The sequence below is a fragment of the Anarhichas minor genome, unplaced genomic scaffold, assembly GCF_050575085.1.
Source record: "Anarhichas minor isolate MPS153535 unplaced genomic scaffold, ASM5057508v1 ptg000090l, whole genome shotgun sequence".
In the NCBI taxonomy this organism is placed as follows: domain Eukaryota; kingdom Metazoa; phylum Chordata; class Actinopteri; order Perciformes; family Anarhichadidae; genus Anarhichas; species Anarhichas minor.
Window position 1 is genome coordinate 1878941 of NW_027466536.1, and position 26125 is coordinate 1905065.

General features: G+C 42.6%; 1 protein-coding gene across 1 annotated transcript; it reads left to right on the forward strand.

The window, feature by feature from the left end:
* Positions 1-25504, forward strand: nup93 (nucleoporin 93). Its single transcript, XM_076082248.1, has 22 exons — positions 1-154; positions 1462-1642; positions 2373-2490; positions 12676-12738; positions 14733-14861; positions 15860-15934; positions 16837-16929; positions 17086-17225; positions 17444-17576; positions 17859-18016; positions 18116-18281; positions 18414-18507; positions 21371-21562; positions 21659-21785; positions 21960-22032; positions 22507-22551; positions 23493-23609; positions 23745-23863; positions 23956-24073; positions 24564-24647; positions 24750-24878; positions 25123-25504. The coding sequence occupies exons 2-22, from the start codon at positions 1464-1466 to the stop codon at positions 25231-25233; spliced, it is 2463 nt and encodes an 820-aa protein (XP_075938363.1). The 5' UTR covers positions 1-154; positions 1462-1463; the 3' UTR covers positions 25234-25504.
* Positions 25505-26125: the final 621 nt, after the last annotated feature.

The window sequence follows — 26125 nt, forward strand, 5'->3', positions numbered from 1 at the left end:
GTCCAATCAGCATCGACCCCAGAAGCGCCGGGTCAAATAATATACTTGCGTGCATGTTGTCCGTTACTACTGCTGAACAAAATTGAATACACTGTGAACACATTCACCTGAGGGATACAGACAGGACCACACTTACGCCAGTCCCACACAACAGGTATGAAGTCTGCTTGCCTGTAACGGTGTGCAATCAAATATTAAGATTTTTAACTTGACGCAACTGTGAGCATGCGAGAGAGCGTTAGCCATTTAGCCTGCTAGCTAGCTCAGTAGCGCCATTCATTTAGACACAAAGCTAACCAGTGTAGCAAACTACACTCTGGGCCGGAAAGGAAAGCTGTCTAAACACGAGGTTGTCGTCATGGTTGTAATTTTGCTAGCTAACTTGCTCTTTGCAACTATTGAATTTGCCTTTCCGATCCTAAGGCGAGTTTCTAAACTAGCTAGCTGAGGTGTTAGCATTGTGCTAACGCTAAACTTATCTGACAACCACGGCACTCCATGCGCGCGCTGCAGTTGTCATGTTGTTTATGTCGGCTGTCAAAAGGTCTTCTGGGATCGGTTTGTGTCTAGGCTATATCGGCTCTATACTAGATGTTCTTAAAGTGATGGTTTATGGCAGTGGTCAGGTCTGTCTATACAGATGTCACATACCGGTATACAGTCTTTGACCAGACCACTGCAGGAAACCTTTATATTAAAAGAATCAAGTATAGAGCAAATGCCATACAATCTGAATTATGTGCATCTTTATTTACAGTCTATATGTCAAGTGGTGAAATGAAACAGAGAAGAGACCCTATGAGGGATGGAGGTCAGATATATATAGAGAGCAGCAACAACTAACATGGCTTCATCAGTGTTCCTTGTGATAATGTAATCTTTGGTGAATCAGTTTTGTTCCTGATGTGTCCATGTGCATTTATACATTTAAGTATCTGTTGTCTCAATTTATACAATTTCTCTATTTACACAGAGACGCATCTTGTTTTGTTGTGTTAACTCTGTAGTCCAGCGTGTTGGATTTAAAATGCAGCTATGACCATGGTTAGAGTGCTACCTTTTTAGTTTGAATAGAAAGTTGTTTACTATTAGTAACGCCTTCCTTTTGAATTATTCAGTCAATAAATCCTTGAAGTCTACAACCCACAAACATCAGCGCCCACTTTGTGTACTCCCTGTTGATGCTCTACCAGGCCTGTGCAGCAGCCATCTTTAGTTATGCCTTGTTTTGGGTTTTGTGCCTTAAGCCTGTTCTTCAGCAAGTGAAATACACTGTTGAGTTGAGGGCAGATTAACTGGTCACTAACTTTTCACCGATTGCTTTTCCGAATGTTAGGGGTCCTTCTGTTGTTCCTTCAATCTAAGCAGACAAAATGTGTTTGTATAATTCTGTATTCATCCAAATAATTCTCGTTTGTTGTCGTCATTACTCACACGCTCTTTCTCTCTGTCTCTCTATAGGTATGGATGCAGAGGGCTTCGGGGAGCTGCTGCAGCAGGCAGAGCAGCTAGCTGCCGAGACAGAAGCGGTGTCAGAGCTGCCGCATGTTGAGAGGAACCTCCAGGAGATCCAGCAGGCGGGGGAGAGGCTTCGATCCCGCACCCTCACCCGCACCTCACAAGATGCTGCCGACGTGAAAGCGTAAGGAATATGTCCCCAATGCACATAGTCAGAAAATCTCTGTTGTTCCTGTATAGTGTTCACAAAACTTATACAGGTCGTAATATAAATCTGCTTCTGTAAGATAAACAGTTGTTTGTCATTTTAAATTACTTTTTTACAAGAGGTGACATTCAAAGCCATTTGATATAAGGTTCTCCTGATTGAATAACCTACTCCTAACCCGGGAAATCAAAATATTTGTGACAACTTTTCACAGTTGTCCTGGCTTCCAGACTCCCGAAGATCAAACCTTTAACATATAATATTTATTATATTATGTTTTATTCTTAAAGTGGCCATGGATGAAAAAGCAGTTAGCCACCGGTTTGATGACATTTTAAAGACAACAGTACATTTTATTTTTTTTGACTGATCCCCTCTGACACATCTGCGCAATACAGGTTTCTTGTTTTAAGAAATATGTGAGTTGAAGTGTCATTCAGTCTTCATTGAGATTCAGTCTTTTATAAACACCGTATATTTTATAATTTGTTTTATTTTCCTTGTAAATGCCCTAATACAACCCCTGTGTCATAGGTTTGGAGCTTCCATGATCTTTAGCCAATGGGTAGTGCTGCAACAATCATAGCAAACCCTCTTGTGACCTCTAGTGGTTGTCAAGAAAAACTACAGTTCATTGTCAGTCTTGCTCTGTTTAGTCCTTCCATTCCACTCATTCATTCTTACCCCCTCTCTGTCTTACTCTCAGGTCAATCCTCCTTGGTTCCAGAGGTTTAGACATCTTCCACATCTCTCAGAGGCTGGAAAGTCTCAGTGCAGCCACCACTTTTGAGCCCCTGGAGCCGGTCAAAGACACGGACATACAGGTATGAAGGACCTAATGGGCCACGAGTCCAACTGGGGTACTAGCTTTGTGGTCTCATGATGCCTTCATGGATTGCTTCATCAAAGAAAAGACTCACCAACATGGAGTGTCTTTTGTGAAATTCTTGTTTCAGATATCATCACAATAGAGAGAGAGAGAGCGTAATGGCTCTAAGGAACCATCTTTGGCTGAGCAAGCATTGGTTAAACATTGGCTTGCGGGGAGATTGCGTTAGCCAGATAACCAGGAAGTACAATGTGTTTTTAAGCCACGGTAGTAATAACAATTAGCTATAGATGATAAAATCTGCCCTCAAAGTGTGTTGGTCTGAAAAACAATGTCTGGTTTGAAATTCGTCACTCGGGGCTGGCAGGGGTGGATGTTTCTGCGATAACAGATGTTCAACACACACACTGGAACCTCAATGAGTTTATTGTTCCCACGGAGAGGCTTCCAGCTTGACATGCTTTTCTTTTGTTTATGAAACATTTTTCTGGTCATGGAAGATGTTCTGATGAGCCTTTTCCTTTCCATACATGACACACGACACACACTACATGGTTCTGAAGGCGACGCTGTGATTGTGTCGATCCACACCGGAACTGTGTCGGAATAAACTCATGTCACATTTCTAGTAGATATGTAGTTTGTACTTTCTCAACTCAGGCGTAAGAAGGGAATAGAGTTGGATATCTGACAGTAAAAAAGCAGGTGGAAGTGTTAACAGAAGCTTAACAGTCCAGACGTCGTTACGGTTGCAGTCAGAGTGGACGAGAAGACGCTAAGTGTGGTGACTTGTCTCAAGTGATGTCACTTTAGCGCTGGTTGGGGATGAAGACTTTGAATGTGAAAACATCTGGGGGTGTGGAGTTAGAAAGAAGTGACCAGACCTCTGCTCGCTTCTCATCTCTGGCTACATTAGTAGCTGCCAGCATAAAATACCCAAATCTAATAATGGTAATGTAGGCGCCAGGTTAAAAAGAATGAAAATGGCTCTGGTGTATTGATATTGATGCTTTAAAAAATGCTTTCCCAAATTGGCTAACAGTGAGTTATTGAAATCATTTCATTTTATTAACAGTGCATAATGCATACTTCCTGACAATGCTGCACTTTGTAACGATTCAACGAGGATCTTTACCTTTGTCGTCCACTTGACTCGGCTTTCCTTTTTACCTCTCTTCACCCAGCTTACCCTCTCTCTCTGCTTTTCCCTGAGCTCCATCTGTTTCTCTCTCTTCATCCCTCTTTTTTTACCCTGCTTAATCCTCCGCCTATATCTGTTCTTTCTGCTCTCCATTCCCTTCTATTCTCTGAGACCTCTTCGGCCATAGATGTGACACCATTGTGTCTCACTCTTCCTTACTCTCTCTCTATATATTTCTGCTTTTCTTCCGTCACTTTCTGCCTTTCGTTCTTTTACATTTACTAATTTTTCCTTCCTCTTGGTCAGCCGGATGTATGCTAGCCTGGGTGGGTTTGACTGATTGACTGGAAGAGCACTTAGCTTCTTGCAACGTGGGGGCAGACACACACACACACACACACACACACACACACACACATACAGACACTCCCTCTCTACTCTCGATCTTTTACCGTTATTGGTTTATAAGAAGACCGTACATTACAAAGTTTCATTTCAGAAGAAATGTGTAATATCTCATTCAGTAGAACAATTCCTCTGCTGTGTTACAGAAAAGGTCCATTTGAACAACCAAATCCCAGGACGGTGGTGAGAATAAAAGACAAGTCAGTTGAGATGGTTGCATTGTATTAGAAATTCATCTTCTTAAGGTTCATACAGTATATCATTCATATTTTATGTGAATGATTATTAAAACAAATAGCATTGCAGACCATGTTCAGTGAACACAGTAACAACTACCAAGATGTAGTGAGGATTAAACCAGGCTCAGAGACTAAATGCATAGTTTAACAGAGCTTCAACATCTGCTTTTCAGTGGTGAAATGAGCCGTTTCTTCTTTTTTTTAACCTTGGTTTAGGTCAGAATGTTGTGATGCCATGCTTTGTACTGGACTGAACTATTTTATGTATGTCATCTATGTATATAGATGAGCAAAAAAATATTTAAAACAACTTGCAACCCCACAAATTGCATAATAACAATGACAATGGACATCTCTCTGGCACAGTGTCTAAACAATACAAAATGTTTCTGATCACAGAAGAAGTATTCGTAGTATATTGCATTACAAAGTATCGGAATTTCTACTTTCCTGGTCACTTAGCATATCTGAGTAGCTGGCCAAAACCAATGCGAGTAGAAATCTAATAAGCTGACTGCTGGTACTTTGGGAATTTGTTTTTCTGATTAAGATCATGAGATAATACACAAACCGTCGACTCTAATTGTGACTCTAATCTCACTTGGTGTATTTGGCCCGATGACAAGGAAGCAAAAAAAAAAAAAGAAGAATGTAACTCAGGAGGCCCGTTCAGCAAGAATGAACCAAACAGCACAGAAAGCTTGTGGTGAATTCTGTTGTTCTGATCAACACGAGGCAGCAATGCAGCCCACTTTAGTCCCGCCTACACATCTGCATTTTACATCCTGCTGGGAGAGGTTCAGTCACTTTACGTCAACAAGCACACCGAGGAAAAAGAGTTAATTGGAGCTGAGATATATTACAGGATGGACATTCAACTTGTTGGACAAAAGGCAAGAAAACAGTGTTACACATGAGATTCATTACACTGTAAAGGCTTTGGTCTAGTAGTTAAATGTTAGCTATCAAAGGAAATTTGCATACTGTATCATACTGATGAATGTCAGTTGAAAGTAGGTAACTAGATAAAAAAAGAATTGGACAAAACATTCCCAGACATCTTGAAAGAAATCCTTGTATTACTCAAAATTCACCACCTGTGTGCCCGATGTAACGTGATGCCAGATGTCAAAACGGAGACTGACGGTGTGATGGTGCTTCCACTAGCATAACACTGAACTGAACTGTCAGCGTCCGAGTTGTGGGTACTGTGGGTGATTTAGTTGCCAGGTTTTGACAAGGAAGAAAAAAACATGGAATAAAAGACACATCATCTCTGGTGTGAAGTGTCCACCGTGAGTCCAACAGTTTTATTGAAGTGCAATGCTAATTCAGTGCAGTACTTTTAAACATTGAGGTTATGCGTATAGACAATGATCTCAGGAGTTGACTATGTTCAGAGCAATCACCAATAGCCGATGCCTCTGCCAATTTTAAGACAATATTTGGCCCATTTTCCCATTGATTTATAAAATTCTCATTAATATTTACGTCAACATCCCCCACATATAACCGAAGTGCGTACACACACACACGTCGACCAACTGACCTTAAATAGGCTTTGTGTCAAACATTGTTATGGAACACAGGGCTAATGTAACAACAACAACATGTTATACTGTATATGATCATTGCTTTAAATGGTCCATGGGATCAGGGGAGTACTGGAGGTTCATAGACAGAACACAAATAAATGATGCGTGCGTGCGTGGCATGAGTGAGCTGATGCATGCCTCTGCGGTTCCTGTGTGGAGCACACACACACACACTCTCTGTGTTTTGATTGTGTGACTGATGTGTGTGTATGTATTGCTGAACACAAATTAGAGAGGATCTTACTATATGACTCACTATAAAAGGATATACAGACACAGAGTCCTAGATTCAGGGCTTCGTGGACGTGGGAGGGGCTAATTATGTGCAGGCCCTGTCTGTAGACTACATGCAGTTTGTTCATGTAGGTTTTCGTCCCGTTTCTTAGTGTATAGTTAGACGTGGATACATTTATGCCTCGCCCCATTCCGATTTTTACTGCTCAAGTAGAGGAAGCAGATACTCTACAATACTGACACACAATTATTTCAGTGAACACTATAGAAAATGTAAATCATCATTTTGTGTCCCAAGTAATGTGATAGAATTGTATATTTGTATGAATTAACATTACAATGTAGTCCAAATGGATGGACATCTGGTCATGGGTATCATGTTATCCATAGTGACGAGCCTTTGCACAGCTCGCCATATAGAGTTTGGTATCATTTGCATTTGATTGATTCTGATTATACGTTCTTATCTACAGCACACATGGATGCATGGGTGCGTGCGTAAACAGGGAGTTAGACGGGAGCACACTAGGCTCCAACAGCTGTCATCAGCACATAGTAGACATTTTCACATCCGTCCTAAATCCTTGTTCTTTGCTCTGCCAGGTTGGCGTGAGCATCGCATGTTCTTCGTGTCGGTGGTTGTCATGGCGGAATCGCTTTGGGCTGCTGTTTGGCAATTCTGCGTTCTTTGTTTTCTGTGACGTAAAATATTATATACAATGGTAAACAAAGGAGGATGACGAGTATATATAGAAAGGCTGAAAAAAGAGGAGGTAGAAAACATGGACAGGAAAAAATGAAACTGTGGAGGGCTGAGAGCACTGCTGGAAGAAAAATGGCGACCGGCTGCAATTTTTTTCTGTGTCCTTGTCTCACTTTTCACTGTTCCATCTTTCTCTGCCAGGACTCTCTCTCTCTCTCTCTCTTTTTATCCTCACCTCTCTCTCTCTCTTTCAGCTGGTGCCTCTCCTTTTCTCTTTTACTTTTCCTTCTCTCCTCTCTGGCTTTTCCTCCATCTCTCATTTACATCCTTTTTCTCCCTCTCTTTCTCTTCTCCTGCCCTCCCAATGCCACACACACACACATCCCTCAGCAGTGAGGGCATGCGTTCAGCAGATGCAGTTGGCTAAGCCCAGAGCATCTGCTGAGATAGACGAACACCACTGACATAGCTTCACAGGATGTGTGTGTGTGTCGTGCACTGACTCCTTGTGCTGTGTTTGCATGCCTGTATCTGTGTCAGTCGCTATCGATTGCTGGCATAAAGTGTGTGTGTGTGTGTGTGTGTGTGTGTGTGTGTGTGTGTGTGTGTGTGTGTGTGTGTGTGTGTGTGTGTGTGTGTGTGTGTGTGTGTGTGTGTGTGTGTGTGTGTGTGTGTGTGTGTGTGTGTGTGTGTGTGTGTGTGTGTGTGTGTTTGTGTTTGTGTGTGTGGAGATCTGGCTGCACGTGGGCGGCGCTTTCATTCTCATCTTGTCTGTGCTGGCCTGCACATATGAATGCGCCTGTGTGTCATGTGCGCAAGTCTACAAGTGGAGAGGTGTGTGTATTCATATGCTTGCTTTGTGTGTGTGCTGTGATAGTAGGCTTACATATAGGAATGTAAGCCCCCCCCCCATCCGCTTCCCACATGTGCCTCACAAACCCTTCATTAACAAAACATGACCCTTAAGAGCATGATTAGCCTCATTTCAAGACAGGATGTCGGAAGCCATCAACCGAGGGGGAAAAAATCCATTACTATAATTGAGCTGAGGGAGGGAGGAGGGAGAGAGGGAGGGAAGAAAGGAAGGATGCATAGATGGATAAAAAAAAAAAGGACGAAAATGAGTGGGATTGAGGGAGGGAGGAGGCGGAGGGCCATGAGAGATGCTGGGATGAAGTGAAGGAGGGAGAGAGAGAGAGAGAGACAGGATGGAGGGGGGGGGGATGCCAGCTGATGGTAGGAACTGGTATTCTATATGAATCCATAGTTCCTTCTCATGGATCCCCCCCGTGTCTGAGTGCTCAGTTGGTACGGCCCTCCGACAATAAAACCCACTACCAGTGAGTCTCGATGTGGCACTTTCACTCGGTCCTTCGGCTCAACACACAAGAGTCACCGGCTTGATTTCGAAAACGGAGAAAAGGCTGCGAGCGGAGCGGCGTGCCGACTCGACGGGTCACAGGGAACACGCCCCAGCATGGCGTCCACTGCTGGGCCCTGGCACAGCGACAGGGAGGGAGAGACGGAGGGGAGAAGCAGGTCTCTCAGGCTGTCAGAGCCCAGATACCTGGGCACAGACAAAGAAACGAAAAAACTTGCTTGCCTCAGCCTGGCTTCTCAACTGTCAGTCTGTCAGCCAGGCAGGCAGGAGCTCAGCATGAGTGAGTATTGCTTATACACATAGACATGCACACCCACTCACAGACAGGCATGTGTTTTGTCCGTCACACTTTTTTCCTCACCTGTCTGTCTCTTCCCCGGTTACGCTACAGTGTCTGTGGCTGTACGGCAGACATGGCGATGATTGTATAAAAAGGTATGTTTATAATTGGAGGCAAACATCACTGTTTCAATACAGTTTCAATCCAAATGTGTATGCTGTAGTACTTTACATGTATGTTTTTTATGACACAGAAAGTGAAGGGTGTGGTTTCTTACACACACGCACACACTCATTGTGTCATGGCAAATGAGGACAGAAAGCCTCCCACTCGTACTTTCACGATGACTGTCACAGAGAGCGAGGCTCCCTGTCTCCATTCCCCCTTTAACTGCTCTTTGACTGTCCTTACGTAGCCTTTGGATTCCTCGACACCATTTATCTCTCCAACATATTTTGTAGTGTGCAATGAGCCACTGACCCAAAGGGTGAAAAATCAGACTTGCTGGTTTCCCCCGAACATACGGTGAGATTGCGGTCAGACGCAGACAGGGCGACTATCTTGACCGAAGGCTAATGGAACGAGGGCCCGCGTGTGCCGGCACAGAGGATGTTCACGTGCATGTGAACATGCGCATTCGAAGACGCACGCTCACAAGAATTACAGACATTTTAAAGCAGTGATTTGCCTACAGATCTTCATTATAGATTATAGCAGAAATTAGAGAAAAAGATTAGAATTTCCGTCAGATGTATTTTCAAATAAAGGCGGACTAGCCCTCGATTCTACCTTCTTTACCCAGGTCAGCTTTTATTGACGCACATTTGCCATTTGTAATTAACAGCAATGAAGTGTGATTATTTCATATTGTTTGTGGCTTTGTTCCTGTTCCTGTACGATGTGGGGGGCTGTCTATCCAGCAGGCGGTGGGTGTTCACAGTGGGCTGCAGATCTCTGAGGATACCGGGGTGGGGCAACTGGAAACGTTCATCTTTAGATTCACCTATAGCCCGGCACTGAGTTGATCCTTGAAAGTGATAAGCATGCCGCTGTCGTCTGTTTAAATGTCTTGTTTTTTCCAGGGCTCTTTCATGCGACGCTATCGTATGTTCCTTTTTTTTTTTTTTTTTCAAATTGGGGACAAAGAAAATGAGGAGTTGAAGCATCAGCAGTGTTAAGTTTGGGTCAGGTGAAAATCTGTGTGTCAGACTTAAATAACATGCCAACTGTCAGCTGTTCAGTGCAAATCTAAATTACACGAAGCAGTTGTGACGACGATCTTCTGCCTTTTTGTGATAAATCCTCTGAATTTAGTAAAACTGGACACAATCCTTACAGGGCAACACATATCCAAAGTTTGTAACAGTAAAAAAAAAAATATGTATATCTATATTTAGATCCATTTCTTTGTTTAGTAATGTCTGACAGCCGTGACATTTCTTGTTCATAAAGAGTTCTCTCTTAATGTCTGTTAGAAGTAATAATATTTTGGGGCAAAAAGACTATTTCTTGTGAACGTAAAGTGCATTTGCATATCTGACAAATGTGAATGTTGGCCACAGCTGTTTGTTAAGTTTATTAATTTACATTTGGCACAAAAAAATGTTGCATAGGCAGAGCTGTTGGCAGTGCAAGTGCAGCTGGCAACAGGCAACTAAATGACCGCGATGAAGCAAAAACGCTGAGGCCACTGCCCGGCAGAGTCTTTCAGCGTTGCCTAATGTGCTATCAATGCTTTAAGCCCCTCCCACATGTTTCTGGAGAAGACCATCTCATTTCACCTCCAATTTACTGGAATAACGGTCAGTCATCACCCATGACTAATCCAGTCTCATGTTCTCTTGTGGTACATATATCCCAGAAGCCTCTGCTACAACTATTCTACTCCTTGTTCCAGTGCAGCTCTCCAGTGAGCGTTGGCCTGAGCGCTCCTCTGGTTGGAGTGGTTAAATATAGAGCTATTCTCAGCATCTCCTGGGGAAAGAAAGCGAGAGGGAGGGCATAATATTGGACCAGAGGGGTAAATGAGAGAAACTTAGTTTCCTCCTTAATTGATTCAAATAGACGAATAGTATTACGTATTTTACCAAGGACAACCTTTTAGTTTGTGCCTCATTGTAATGGCCTCACAAACTTGAAGTCACCTCTGATTTCTGCAGATTTAATCTTTCTCTGTTAGTGCTTCTTTGTGACCTGAATGATTGCTTATTTAAATATTTAAAGACGCATTACTGACCTATTTAGAGTTGTAGCAGCCTGCCGTCCACTGTCACTGAACAAGATGCAGTTGAAAGGTTTCCTCCTCTCGTCAGATGATAGCGCCTCATTGTCTCCTCCTAATTGCACATTGATGGAATAATACATTGTGGGCAGGTTAATTGGCCCTAGCCAGATCATACGTCGTCTTCACACTTTTCCAGCATTGATGAGCTTTCAATGCAGTAATTATCGGTTGCTTTAGTATCGACGTTGTTTCAAGAAGTTACTCGTTCCCACAGTGAACCCTTCGTGCCTCCAATTTGCTCTCATTCGTCAGAACCGAGGGGATGAGAGTGAAAGAGGAGAGGAATGCAATGACAGACAGAGGTGAAGGCTGAGAGCTCGGAAAAGAAAGGGAGGAGAGGAAGTGAGACTCAAATAGGCAGAGTAATGAGCAGGTGGGGGGGGGGACTCGAGAGAGAGAGAGAATGAAGAAAGTAGAGTAGAATGATGGGGAAATGGTCTCACCAGGTGCTAGAAGGATCCTACGTACTGAAGAAGCAGAGACAGTAAGGTACTAGAAATGTCATCAGTGAATTTAAACGATTTCCACCAATTTAAGAGATTATTATGTCAGATGGTTATATAAACTCTAAGAATGCATCATATCGCAGGACTTTCTTGCATATTAAGGAGCAGCAGTATTTAGCAGCGTTGGTTTTATATTTACACACTCATCATAGTTCAAGCAAAAGCAAGGCATCACAGACTGACATTCCTTCTTTGGGTTCAGTTTGTATCCTCAACTTAGCAATTATTGTCTTTACTTTTTCAAAGTAATTGTATTTGTTTAATCTTTGAGATGTTGTGGTCCTGATGATCTATTGAACAAAGAATAGAAGAGTTCATCTGTTTGTTAAAGTGCTACTAATCCGTCAACAGTCCTTAGTGATATTTGGCCGAGGCTCATTTTTTTGCTCCCAAAAATATATTTAATATTCGACCTTATCTCACCCTGTATTTCATGTGAAATTCTGTCTCTGGTATCAAACCGGGTGTAGCTATAAGTATAGAACCAAAAGCATTCCCATGTCATCAGCTTGATGACAGGAAAGGCTCTTTAGTCAATATCTCTGAATAAAGAGATGATGCGACGTTTTTCTCTCCATGCCTCTGACTCATTCGCAGCGAATGAGCCGTCATTGTTCCTCCGTTGAGATGCTGCACATGCGTGTCATGGTGTTCTGCACAGGAAAGAAGAGATTTCTTACGTCGACATGTATATTTTTTGATACTGTAACGCTGCCAGTGACCCACTTTTTGTGTTTGCCAGTAACCAAATGAATCACAGCGCAGCCACCATTTTGGTGCTTTCTCAAGATGTCTGTCTCTTTTTTTATGCACGTCAGCGCTCACCGACTTTGCCTCCGAAGAGCGCTGCCGTGTCCTCTCCTGTGTACTCCAGAAGTACCACTCACTCACCTCGATAGCTCCGGTCTTGTGTGTACGATAAGTAGTTTTATTATCAGTTGAGTAGGATGTAAATCAATATGATTTTCATAGGAAGGACCAGAGGAAGTGGGTGTATGTATGCAGCGGCAGCCATCTTGAGATGACTTCAAAATGGAGGTCGACTGCTGTCTGATAGCAAAATGGTGTGTGGAAAGCATGGACGCTTGCCTATACGTGTGTGTGTGTGTGTGTGTGTGTCTAAAACAGCGATTAAACATTTGCCTAATCCTGACGTGAGTCTAGAAATGACAGAGAAAGACAGGATGGGAGGTAAAGAAGCAGCTTCTGCCTCCCGGAGAGCAAATGATGGTGCACCTCCTAAATCTGTCCCCCTAGAACTCTCTGCACACAGTTAATCTCTGCTTCATTTTGTCCCCAATGTTGGAGCTAATATCTCCTGCCTTCTCTCTCTCTGTTTGTCTCGTCTCATTCTCTGTGTTTGTCACGCGTGTCTGCATCTCTCTGTCTGTCTGTCTCTACCTCGTCCACAGGGCTTCTTGAAGAATGAGAGGGACAACGCCCTGCTGTCAGCCATCGAGGAGTCTCGCCGCAGGGTCAGTATCTGCCGAGTGTCTTATTGCTTCGCGGGTGGAAATAGAGCTACAGATGGTCGACAGAATCTAAATCCTACAGTGTGGAAAAGCAGATCACAGGCCCACAAAAACCCCATGTCTTGGGATTTTAATTATTTAAATTCTTTACCGGTGAAATTGTTTTAAATTGTAAAGGATGAGATGCAGGGATTAGACTCTATAGTCACAGACAGTAGTGGTTCTTTCTTTGCCTGATATTTAGCTTTACACAATCGGATGAGTCTTCAGCACTGCCGCGTGTATGAACATTAACACATCCCAATATAAAAACACTTAACAACCTCAATGTTTAGTCATTTCTGCTTGCTGCAGTCTAAAAGTCCTTCTGCTGTGAACCTTCAGGGAATGCTTCTGAAATGGCTTCCCTGACGTGCAGAGCTAATAGCCCCGGCGTTTAATTAGCTGCCGTTCCCATTATCTCTCTTCTCCCTGAGAGACGAAAAAAGGACTCGTGTGCAGGGGGGGGACTCAGGACTCAAATGCACTGATTAAGAAGAAAGCGGATGTTAAAGATTTCTATCTCGACTTCTGTACCTTTCACATCACATGAAGCGTGTGCTGTTATCCTGCTGCATGACATATTTAGTCCAGTTGTCCAGTCTCTTAGCAATCACTTGACATGAATATGATCTCAGATAAATTTAAAACTTTTGGATTTTTAAGGCGGATACCTATATAAATATTTGAGAAATGCAGAAAATCTGATAACAATAAATTGGTAAATTCGATGATTAATCTCATAAACAGAATCTCCTCAATGTGATTATTAGGCAATTGGTAAAAAGAGTTATATATATATATATATATATATATATATATATATATATATATATATATATATATATATATATATATATATATATATATATATATATATATATATACACAGAAAGTTTAGAACCATAAAAGCGACATCCAGCTGTACGAAGGATCATATAAATGTTTGACGAAAGTGTACATTTCTTGATTCCATCGTAGTTTTTGACGGACTACAGTCGGTCAACTCAGAAATGTTAAAAGTAAACGCTTTGACATTCAGGCAGTGAGCAAGTTAACCAAGTAAATGTTGGCTCTGGTCTACATTTGTGTCTCCCTGACCCTGGAGGTTGGAAAGATTCAATTATCTCACGTTCCCATTATCTCACTTTGAGTCTCTGTGGAGAGTTAAAATAGACGACACTGTGTCCTGATGGAGTAGTACAATCACGACAGGGGTCAGCTGCTAAATCTGGTGTGTGTACGCACGTGTCAAATATAGTCTTTATTTAATCAGGTAAAAGTCTAAATTAGATTAAAATCTCATTTTCAAGAGTGACAAACAGAGAGGGGCATTTAGCGGCAGCATACTGGGTACAGAGGTGTACAAGATTTCCCCAAACCAGTAAAGTAAGCACATTGGTATATATTAGTATTAAACTTCTTTAGGCACTAATCAGGTACATTCATGAAGAGCAGATTACCGTAATCCAATAAAGGTAAAAAAACAAAAACAAGCAAACGTATTCTTGCCTGGAAAGGGAAACAGGATTTATTTCTTTTAACTTGGTTTCAGATTGGAAACAAGGTTTTTGATATGTGATCAATAATAGTTCTGATCCATAATAATTAAGAAACAAAAGGGACATTTAGCACATCTTAAATCATTGGAAAATGGGTGCATAGATTCATCACATATTTAGCGCCTAGCCTGTGAGTCAAGGCATTATGTTAGCGTCAATGTACAAGAGAGTTTGTTTACATCAACAGCTGCAAAACGGTCTTGTTCTCTCACTTACTTGAGTTCTGCCGCTTCTTCAGAGTCAAACCTGCTACTTCAAAATGATCTCTGTCGTCAAGGCGCAGCAGTTGAAGTACAACTCACAGTCTGTTGTGATTTATTTACCCGCATACTAACGTGTGCGCAGTAACACGTTGAGTGTAATTGGGCTCCCGTTTCCTGCATTGATGTGTTGCAGACGTTCCTGTTGGCTGAAGAGTACCACCGTGAGTCCATGCTGGTCCAGTGGGAGCAGGTGAAGCAGAGAGTGTTGCACACGCTGCTCGGAGCAGGAGAGGACGCACTGGACTTCAGTCAAGACGTGGAGGTACGGGAAACGCAACACAGAGCGGCTTTAGGAGGAAGGACCTCCAAAAGAAGTATATCGTTACTACAAAGAGAGACAAACTGTCTGACTCTGCTTAGAGAACACTGCTGTACCTCATGGGGAAGCTAGTTTTGCAGAACATTCCTTGCTAAAAGTTGGTATTATTTATGTGGATAAGAGTATATTATATTAATACGTCAGCTAAATGTAGGTGTCCCCATGGACCGAGCTCTGAACAGGCCCTCCACCATCTGTTATAAATATATGAATATGTTTCCCAAAACAAGATGCAGGTCCATCACTTTCTTTTTAATAACAAAGACGACAGATGAATTGTCTATTTTTGTAATTTCTTAGTTTTTCGCAGAATTGAGATTACAGATTTTACTTCCAGAGCGAGTCTGTTTTCTACTTTCTCGTATTTTACAATTGAGCTCTATAAGTGACCTCATTTTAGTGACTGAAGTTGTGGTCTGTGTGAAAGATTGCTATATTAATATTACATCATACATACATTCTGTGCAAGAATCATTGAGCAGCAGTGTCATTTCTTTTCCAATCTAGTCACATACGCAAACATTTATTTATTTAACTTCCTGGGCTAAATGTGTCTCGGGTCTCTCACTGTCACTCATCTAAACTAACCAGAATAACTGTTTCATCTGAGACTCATCGGTGCTATTTTTATCTTGCTCCTGAATAAAGTAAAATACTTTCATCCTGTGTGTCATCTGCTGAAATCAATCCCAGCATGCATTGGGCAACAAGCGTTGAAACATCATGGTCCTCCTATCTGAGCCGGAAAGACTCAAAACACAGAATAGTCTGCATGAAAAAAAAGAGGATTTATTTAAGATGCTAATTGATTGTCACATCGGATAAAATGAAAAGTTTCATTGCTACGTGATTGGCGTCTCTATTTTCTAGCTTTAGTTACGTTCCTTATTAAAAATGCAGCGTATTTATCAAGTCATCTGCTGCCTCTCTGTTTGTTGTAGCCGAGCTTCGTGAGTGAAGTGACCGCTCCAGGAAGGAGTGCGTTGGACAGCGTGGAGGTGGCGTATGGACGACAGGTGAGTCGATGTCGGACTGATCATTTTGTTACATGGAATAAACTTTAGATGAAGATTAATGTACAGAAACATTACAAGAAAATGCCAAGGCACTCTCTTTTTAAACAATTAGAATGCTTTTATTCTAATGGCATCGTTGGACCTAAAAACAAACTCAGACGTGTTTCGGCATCAAGCCTTCATCACGAGTGCAAATGTATATTTGATGAAAGATAACTTCCATCCCATTTATCTCAGTGCTGCTGGGTCTTTTTATTTTATTTATTTTTCTTTAACTGTGCCACTGGGGAGCATCTGAGTCAGAATCTGAAAACTATATATTTGCAGATATTCATTATTTTAACACAGATGTGTGAACGAGTCTGTTTGTGATGCCCTCGTTCTGATTGTTCTGTTAAAATGGGGTCACAGCCAGACAGGAAGTGGGAGATCAAACATATCGATTGATTGGGCGGTAGAGGGGGGGCTCTGGGTAATTCTCTCTCCCACTCCGTCTCTTTGTCTCTCTACCATCCCTCCTCCCTCATCATCCTGTCTGACCTTCTCTCTCTCTCTGTTTGTCTCTCATCTGCTACGTGACGCAGTACTTTAATTGTGGTTTTTCCTCTGACCATGTGTCGACACATTGCATGCGGTGTCATTTGTCTCGTTTTTTTTGTCCTCTTTGATGACCTCTTAAACATTTTGATCCTCCTTTTCTTGTTTTTCGTCGTGAACCATTTCACTCGATGGTCATAGTGTTGACTTTTACGTCTGAAGCCGAGGATGGAGTTGTAGGCGGATTTTATTTTGAAACATTCATTTGCAATTCAACATGAAAATTCAGCCTTTGACGAAACCCTTTTTTCTCTCTCTCTCTCTCTCTCTCTCCGTTTCACCACGACGACGTCTTCTTCCTCCAGATTTACATTTTCAATGAGAAGATCGTGAATGGTCACATTCAGCCTAATCTGGGAGACTTATGTGCGTCTGTTGCAGAAAGCCTGGATGACAAGGTAAGAACATCTGCTATCACCATGAAATTGTTGTTTTCATATTTCATTATTTTGTAAGATATAGCTTACTTGTACTCTGACGGCTAATATACACTCTGTTTTTTTTCCAATACATACCTTTAAGTAACTGACCGTCGCCCTCTCTCTTCCCTCCAGAACGTGTCAGACATGTGGCTGATGGTGAAGCAGATGACAGACGTGCTGCTGGTTCCAGCCAAAGACACTCTGAAAAGTCGCACCTCTGTTGAAATGCAGATGGCCTTTGTACGCCAGGCGCTCAGCTGCCTAGAGGACAGGTAAGTTGTTGTCTAAAGTGCAGGGGTTTGAAGAGCTTAAGCTTTCTGTACATCCAAGTTAGCAGAGGGCATACAGGAGTTAAAATGTAAGCCGGACTGCACCATGATGATGAACTCTGTGTGTGTGTGTGTCCGTGTGTGTGTGTGTGTCCGTGTGTGTGTGTGTCCGTGTGTGTGTGTGTCCGTGTGTGTGTGTGTGTCCGTGTCCTCTCTCCCAGTTATAAAAACTACACCATGGTGACTGTATTTGGGAACCTCCATCAGGCCCAACTAGGTGGAGTGCCAGGAACGTACCAACTAGTCCGCAGCTTCCTCAACATTAAACTACCGGGGCCTTTGCCTGGCATGCAGGTAACACACGCATATTCTCAATGTTTTCTTTGTTCTGCCAATAATATCCCTGCTAAATTTTTTTTAAATATTTGGTAAACCTTCCAATCGTATCGCACCAACAGTCGTGATTGTGAACGGATCTTCACTCATGTTTGCAGCCAGAGACTGTACATGATGAGTTTTTTTAGAACAAGGTTAATTAATGTGCAGGTCAAAAACTATTTTTTGGACAGAATCTTTATTTGAAATGAGTATATTAATATAGTCTCCAGTGTATTAAATGTCTTTGTGTCTTTTCAGGATGGTGAGATAGAGGGCCATCCAGTGTGGGCTGTGATCTACTACTGTCTGCGATGTGGAGATCTGAATGCAGCCATGCAGGTTGTGAACAGAGTGCAACATCAGCTGGGAGACTTTAAGACCTGGTTTCAGGAGTACATGAACAGCCCTGACAGGCGGTGAGAACCCCTTAGCTCCTTGTCTTGTATGTATATGTTGAGATGCACACAGAGGTCAAACTGAATCATCATTTACGCCTCTCGATCTTCTCCCTTCAGCCTTTCGCCAACGTCAGAGAACAAGCTCCGCCTCCACTACCGCAGGGTGCTGAGGAACAGCGCTGACCCTTACAAGAGAGCCGTCTACTGCCTGATCGGGAAATGTGACATCAGTGATAACCATGGAGAGGTGGCAGACAAGACTGAAGACTACCTCTGGCTTAAGGTACAGCGGATGTTTATTTCAACCTAAAGCATTAGCACGCTGGCCAGAGGAGACGCTGGCCCAGATAATGATCATCATTAAAAGTTCCACGGCTTGTTTAACAAAGTGTGTGCCGTGTTTTTGTCCCTGCAGTTGAACCAGGTGTGTTTTGATGATGACGGCAGCAGCTCTTCTCAGGACAGACTGACCCAGCCACAGCTGCAGAAACAGCTGCTGGAGGACTATGGTATGGAACTGCATTTCTGTTTCAGCTTTACAAATGACCACAAATCTTTCAACTTTAGTTTCTCGACATTGTGATGCATCACTTTTGCCTCCCCGCCCTACCTCCGTTCCATTATGTTTTCCTCAGGGGCACTTGAGAAGCACATGTGTGCATGCGTGCCGTTCCATGTGGACCACACTTTCCTTTGGTCGTCTTTGGCTCATTGTAGAGATGCACAAATTCAAATCTTCATTCTAAGAACTATAATTGACAGCAGGGCTCCAGACTACCTTTTCTCTTTACCACCGTCCCCGAAAATAATTCAGTCAGTAAGTCGGTCTAAACTGTCAAATATTCTAAATGTTTTCCTCTTTCTGTTTTATTCTCGTCTGTAGTAGTTATTTGCATAAAAACACACAATTCAAATGATTAGGAAATAAATGATTTTTTTATTTTTTATTCAAATACAAAACAATCATCTTGGCAATAGTGGTTTTAATGATGTGTTATAAGCTGCTTAGAGCTAGTGTTAGGAAGTTAAAAGGGTCATAATTCTCTTTATATTGCTGTGAAAACATCTCCTTCAAACAGCTGTTTTTATTCAAGTTTTTTCACCCAAAACTACATTTTACAGGATTGCATGTGAACACATCATGATAATGAGGGTACATCCCTTTTGCATTCTGTTTTCTGACTTTTTGTTTTGTGCATTCTGAACTGTATTCTCATTCATTCCTGCCGTCTCAGTGCTGGTTTTCCTTGTCTTGTCTTTCGCTTTGCTTCAAACATTGTTTTTTTTAATCTTAAAGGAGGCCGCAGACAAAAGATTTGTGTATGCACACATGCATGAACACAAAAACCTCAATTTGGAGATGCTGATAAGCCACCTTAGAAAGAAATCAATAAACTGAAATTTGTGTAGCAAAATGAGCAACTCCTGGAAGTAAAGGTGGTGCATGGATGATTTAACAATACTAAAGTAAACGGCTATGAATATTTCAGCTTAGTTCCTGAAAAATCATGTTTGTTCCTTTTTTAGTTTGGTTTGTCGAACAGCTTCAAACGCTACAGTACCCATAAGCCTCAGCAACTGTATCTCTGGACAACAAGCCAGCCAGAAGTGTGACTCGCAGCGGTAGCAAAGTCTGAGCCCTTCGTCAAAGTACACAGAATTGATTTTTTTTAACTACCAAATGTAGAAATAGCAACACAGTTTCTCATCTTTTCTACTTATGATTCAGCCAGGGGAGTTTCTCGCTTGAAAGCGCTACACCTGCCAGTCACCTGCTGCCTGTGCAGAGAATTAGATTATGCCTCCCGTCTGGTCTCTCTGTCGGCCTTATCGAATGCCTTTAGTGAAGTTAAAAGAGACAGCTGCCGCTTAAACTCTCATCCAACCATTGTTCCTCCTGGCTGCATCTCACTGCGTCCCTGACTGCTCTTCAATAATTCTGTGCCCTTGATGTTTCAACACAGTGAATGTTAGAAGAGGGCACAGGAGGCACAGTTTCTGTTCTGAGTGGAAGTTTTTCAACTGGGGGAGTTAGTGAAGAGTGTAAAAATGTGGAGGCACTCAAAAAAGCAGCGAGCAAAAAGCTCCACTCTCATTGAAAACCATTATCAAAAGCTTCCCCGGGCTGCTAAAATTTCACTCTGTCTGATCAGGGCCTCAAACAGCCACATGCCCCCGATAAACACACAAATAAATGGGAGCATAAGGGCGTTAGGCCTTTTCTCTCCCACAGATTGAGAAAGCCGTTTTCTCCCCTGGGTGCTGCCTTCTCCACGGGCCGACCCTGCTCCGTTCAGATAAGACTGCTCTTTTCCTTTTCCACTCTCGGTAGCCCCTCACCCTCTCCCCTCTCCCTCTCTCTGCTCATTGGGAAGTACAGCCTGAAGCCACATTCTGTTCTCCCTCATGCTGCTCTGCTCCTTCGGTTGTCTGGCTCAGTGTTCCTTGTTGTATTCCATCTTGCTTCACAGCGGGACGTAAAGCCCAAAGCCCCGTCTGTTCCTCTCTCCTTCGTTCGCTGCATCCCTGCCCTCCTCTCGTTTTATCCTTTATCCCCGTTTCTCCTTACACCTGCACCGCCGCTTCCCCTCCTTCCTCCCACTGATTTCCGTCCCCCTTTTTTTCCGTATTCTCTCCTTCCATGTGTTCTTTCTCATTTCTTGTTTGTACAATCTGCTGCAGCCCACCCCCCACGCTCTTATCTCGCCTCCTTCATCCTCTTCCTCCTCTTCATCGCTCTCTTCCTCTCTCATGCGCTTTCCCTTTTTGAGCTAAAGTGCTGTAAGTCTGAGATAAGGCTATGAAATGGCTGACATGGTCCACCCTGTTCTACTCCTCAGCCAGCAAGAGGATTAAGGATTATAATTAAAAAGTAAACTTGATGACTAAGTACCTGCACTTGACAGCATATTTTCAAATTCTTACATGTTAGTTGCCATAGCAACTGTCAAAAAGCCACCGTGGCATGTGTGGACCCGAGAGTTAAACTGGTGTCTTAAATGGCTGTTATAGTTTAACACATTTAAGGACATGATGGCAGCAGGAGAGTTTCTATAGTAACTGTCAGATAAACGCTGAAAAACCCACACAGGTGATTTTAATTATATACCTGATTAGACCTTAATTGACGGGTCCCTCTTTAATGTTTGCACTCAAGTTTGCAGAAAAGTGGGAGTAGATTTGAGTAGAGTCATGCAGATAAAAAAGATCTGAAGAACTGAAATATGTCTGAACATAGTCGGACATTAAAGGTGTGACCTCTTTTCCTCCTGAAATGATATGCTGGTTTTAATTAATGCGGAAATACTTCATCCGAACCAACTCCCTCCCTCCCTCCCTCTCTCCCTCCCTCTCTCCCCTCGTGTCCAACAGGAGAGTCCCATTTCTCTGCGAGCCAGCAGCCCTTCCTGTATTTCCAGGTGTTGTTCCTGACGGCTCAGTTCGAGGCGGCGGTGGCTTTCTTGTTTCGCGTTGAGAGACTTCGGAGTCATGCTGTGCACGTGGCGCTGGTCCTGTACGAGCTGCGGCTGCTGCTGAAGTCGTCCGGCCAAAGTGCTCAGCTGTGTGAGTGTATTCACCTTTTTATTTTGTAGCGTGACGCAGGACCCCTTGAGAAAGAGATTTTAGCAAAAACTAAATCTGCTGACGTGTTCTCTGTAGTGAGCCAGGAGCCCGGTGACCCTCCCATGGTGCGCCGCCTCAACTTCATCCGTCTGCTCATGCTGTACACTCGCAAGTTTGAGTCCACTGATCCACGGGAAGCCCTGCAGTACTTCTACTTCTTACGGTAAATAGTATTACACTCTCACAGTCAGTATTGGGATTTTATGACCCTGTACCACACCGATAGGGAGACTGTGTGACAAATATTCTGAATTAAATTCAGCTATTTCTTTTTCTCCAGTGATGTTCACCATAATGCCTCTGTTGCTAATTCCTACTGTGTGTGTCTGTTCTGCAGTAATGAGAAAGACAGCCAGGGAGAAAACATGTTCATGCGCTGTGTCAGTGAGCTTGTTATTGAGAGTCGTGAGGTGAGTGACCCACATATACACAGAGACCCTGTGGAAAAAATGCCGATACAGTTGTTTAATGCCTTTTAACACCGTTAGTGCAGCCTCGACTAATACCGAGTGTTTGCTAAAGAGGGACAGAGCATATCCATTTATTAGTTTTTCTTTTTCTCCTGATCTCGTCTCGGACGTCTTGATCTTTCATCCAATACTTCTCTACTTGTAAAACAAGAAAATGTGTTGTGTTTTTTGAATTTCTTTACTTTTTTTAAATAATTTTAATTTAAAATCTAACTTTAGACTTTGTGTTTTAGCTTTGTAAATATAAGTGGACAAAATATAGTTTTGAAAAGACCTTTCATCATATTGCAAAACAAAAGAAAGTAAAAATGATAGGCTTCATAATGTAGGATTTATTTCAGGGCTGTTGAACATAAAGGTGTTTCTATTCCTCTGGTTCTGTATACTTGATGTGTTTTTGTGTCTTCTTTACAGTTTGACATGCTGTTGGGGAGATTAGAGAAGGACGGCAGTAGGAAGGTAAGAAGATTGTGTCTTTGATCTCTCCTCTATTCTGTGGTTGTGTTTCTATTAATGCTGTGACGTCTCACTCTGCCTCACACTTCTCGTCTGTCACTCTCTCTCGCTGACTCTCTTTGACGCTCCTCGGTTGGCAGCACTTTGTTCCTCTGTCATGGATCCAAAAGCTCTTCACAATGCTTCCTTGAATCCTTTGCTTACAAAATGTTCTTGACATTTCTCACCGTGCCTGCAGCACTCTGCAAAATGTGACGTTTGAGGGGATTTTATTCTCCTCAAGTTCACATTGCTGTAGGTTTCATTCTACCCACGTGATATGATATGACACGAGACCTTTCCATATGTTTATGCTTTAGATCAATATGATGGTCATGTAGCGTGTACCTGAAACAATTCAGACCTGTGATACCAGCAGACAAAGTTAGTCAGAATCAGTGTTTAGAAAAAGAAGAACATTGATATTAGAACTCTGAGCTGTGAAGGTGTCACAATATGAATTTGCATTTAAAAATGCAAATTTTATAAAAAGAATATATATAAGTCCAATTGGCATTTGTGGTGGTAAGAAGCAGCAGTATGTGTCTGTTGGTGCCAAAGGGTTAGTCAGTCACTGGTAGTCAATCAGGGCCATGTTTACGGTTTTGGTGATGGTGGTTATGTTATGACATAGTTATGACCAATTCTCCCCTTACAGGATCCATTTTTACTATTTGGAAAAATCGTCATATAAATGGAATTTCATAGATGTTAATAGATCAAATGTCTGGGTTTTCTAACGTTGATTATTTGGTTTTCCGCTTTTATTTGATGCTTTTTTTTTTATCTCATGATTGTTTACTGGAATCAAACCAACCACTCAAGGATAGTTGCCATTCTATCTGCTCAATCATCACAACTGTGGTATCCTCGGTCTCACTCTGATCCTCTCCTCCTCCCTCTAGCCTGGAGTCATAGATAAGTTCGCCGGGGACACCAGAGCTATCATCAGTAAAGTGGCTCTGGAGGCCGAGAACAAGGGCTTGTTTGAGGAGGCAGTCAAACTCTACGAGCTGGCCAAGGTGAGCACACCTGTTCGTGTGATCTCTTCGTCCACAGACTGAACCTGTGTTCCTGCGAGAGCTGCTGTCTTTTGCAGCTGTTTGTTTTGAGTCCTCTCTCACTGTCTCTGTCTTTTTCCATTTGTCTCTGTCTAGAACTCGGATAAGGTGTTGGAGCTAATGAACAGGCTGCTGAGTCCAGTCATCGCCCAGGTCAGCGCTCCTCAGTCCAACAAGGAGAGGCTAAAAAACACTGCCGTGGCTATTGCCGAGAGGTAGGACACGTGCACATCATGCACGAGTTTAAATCTAATCCAGAGCATCTCAATCTGAAAAAATACTGAATAATTTCCTCTTTCCGCTGCAGGTATCGTTCTCAGGGCGTAGCAGGAGATAAGTCCGTCGATAGTACTTTCTACCTGCTGTTGGACCTGACGACGTTCTTTGACGAGTACCACGCGGGTCACGTTGACCGAGCCTACGACGTGAGTGCAGCGCAACAGTCCCGATACAGACACGCATGTCACACTCCTACTATGTGATGCCAAGATTACTATATTCAAGGGATATATGTTGAATATGTGAAGCTTATTAAAAACCAGTACAAAGACACGCACATCCAGAGTCTGATAGGATGGGTGCTGGACTAAAGCACACATTGTGTATATAAAGGTATGTTCCTTTCATATCCCATCATCATCTTTATGTATCGTATACGTAGCCTTGATATACTATCGGTGCATATGTTTGATATACAATGTATTTTCTTACTAATATTTCATATTTGATTGTCCATCTGCAGCAGGCGTGGTATGTCACGTGTGCTCATTTGTGCATTGTGTGTATTTAATGGTGCTCGACATGTTACGCAGCGATGAAAGTCCTAACAGGAGCTCCTTGGTCTATCTGTTTGAATTCTGCTGAATATGCGCAGCGCCTCTGTTAATGCCGTTGCTCTCTGTGTTCCTCTACCAGGTGATGGAGCGTTTGAAGCTCCTTCCTCTCAGTCAGGACAGTGTGGAGGAGAGAGTGGCTGCTTTCAGGAACTTCAGTGATGAGGTGAGATCAAGATCTGAACGCTCAAAAGGGGACTTTCAGACTTTCCCACAATACGCAGCATTATTCTTTTACCGTTTCTAAAAGTGTCCTCTGTGTCCCCAGGTGCGCCACAACCTGTCTGAAGTGCTGTTGGCCACCATGAACATCCTGTTCACTCAGCACAAACGACTGAAGGGGGCGCCGGCAGGCACGCCAGGACGACCACAGAGGACCATAGAGGACAGAGACATGGTGAGAAGACGGGCTCTGATGGAGCAGAGGGACAAACTGAAGCAGCTGAAAGGGATGGATATTAAATTAGAGCAAGATTTGTTGTGTCGGGATAAACAGGAGATGTATCGTCTAGTTGTCAAGGAAGTCCGTAACAAACACTCGCAACAATTGAAAAACCATCTGATAAGATGTACAGAAGCTGTCTCTCCTTACAGTGTTTTAATTTCCTCTTCTTCTTCTCTTCTTTTTCTTCTTTGAACAGCAACTCCGCAGCCAGGCCAGAGCCCTGATCACCTTTGCTGGTATGATTCCCTACAACATGGCCGGAGACACCAACGCAAGACTGGTGCAGATGGAGTTACTGATGAACTGAGATATCACTCACACACACACACACACAGCTACAAACAGAATCATTTTGGTTTTATCAGACTCAGTCATATTCACACACACTCACTTGTCGACCATTTTTGTTTTGTATAGAATCCAACGTTCATCATTGTGTTAACAGACACATCCTTATATCATCCGTCTGAGTTCCCCTGAGTTGTCTGTTCTTTTTGTTCTGTTCTCTCTTTTTTCAGTTTTGTTGTTTCATATTTGTATCTTTGATGATTTGGAATAAAAAATAAGTGTACTTTTAAGTTGTCTTTTTTTATTATTTTAAACCACTCCATGTCCATTACGTTTCCTTTGTTTCCCCATTTAGCCTTACTTTTTAAAAATAGTTTTCTCAGTAATTGTTGCATGTGCAGAGCAGTCAGTTTAAAAATGTTCATTTCCAAAGTATGACGGGTAAACCATTCTGCATCTATTATGACACGTAAGTCTTATAGATGTTCAATCACTGTACCTTTCAAAGTGGAGAGTTTATAATAGGAACAATGTTGCATTTGCAACATTGGGCTCAATATAATGTACACTGCTAACTCTCAAACATTGTCTGAGGCCTCAGAGCTCATCTCTTCACGGAGTAAAGTGTCGATTGATTGTCCGTTTTAGACATCTCAGCTCCCTCTGGTTTAATATGAGCTAGTTACTGTCTACAATTCCTAGTCCTGAGTGTAGCGGGCAGACGCCATGTTGTCTCCACAGGCTGTAGTGCCGTATCTGTGACACCGGCAGATGGTGGGCTGGCTTGAAGCCATTGGAGGACTGGAGGGATATTTCTGTTTGTCTCAGTATCAGAAGGGTGATTTCTGGGGTAACGAAGGGAGAGACGTTTTTTTTTTTTTAACACAGTCTTCTTGTTCAATCACTATATT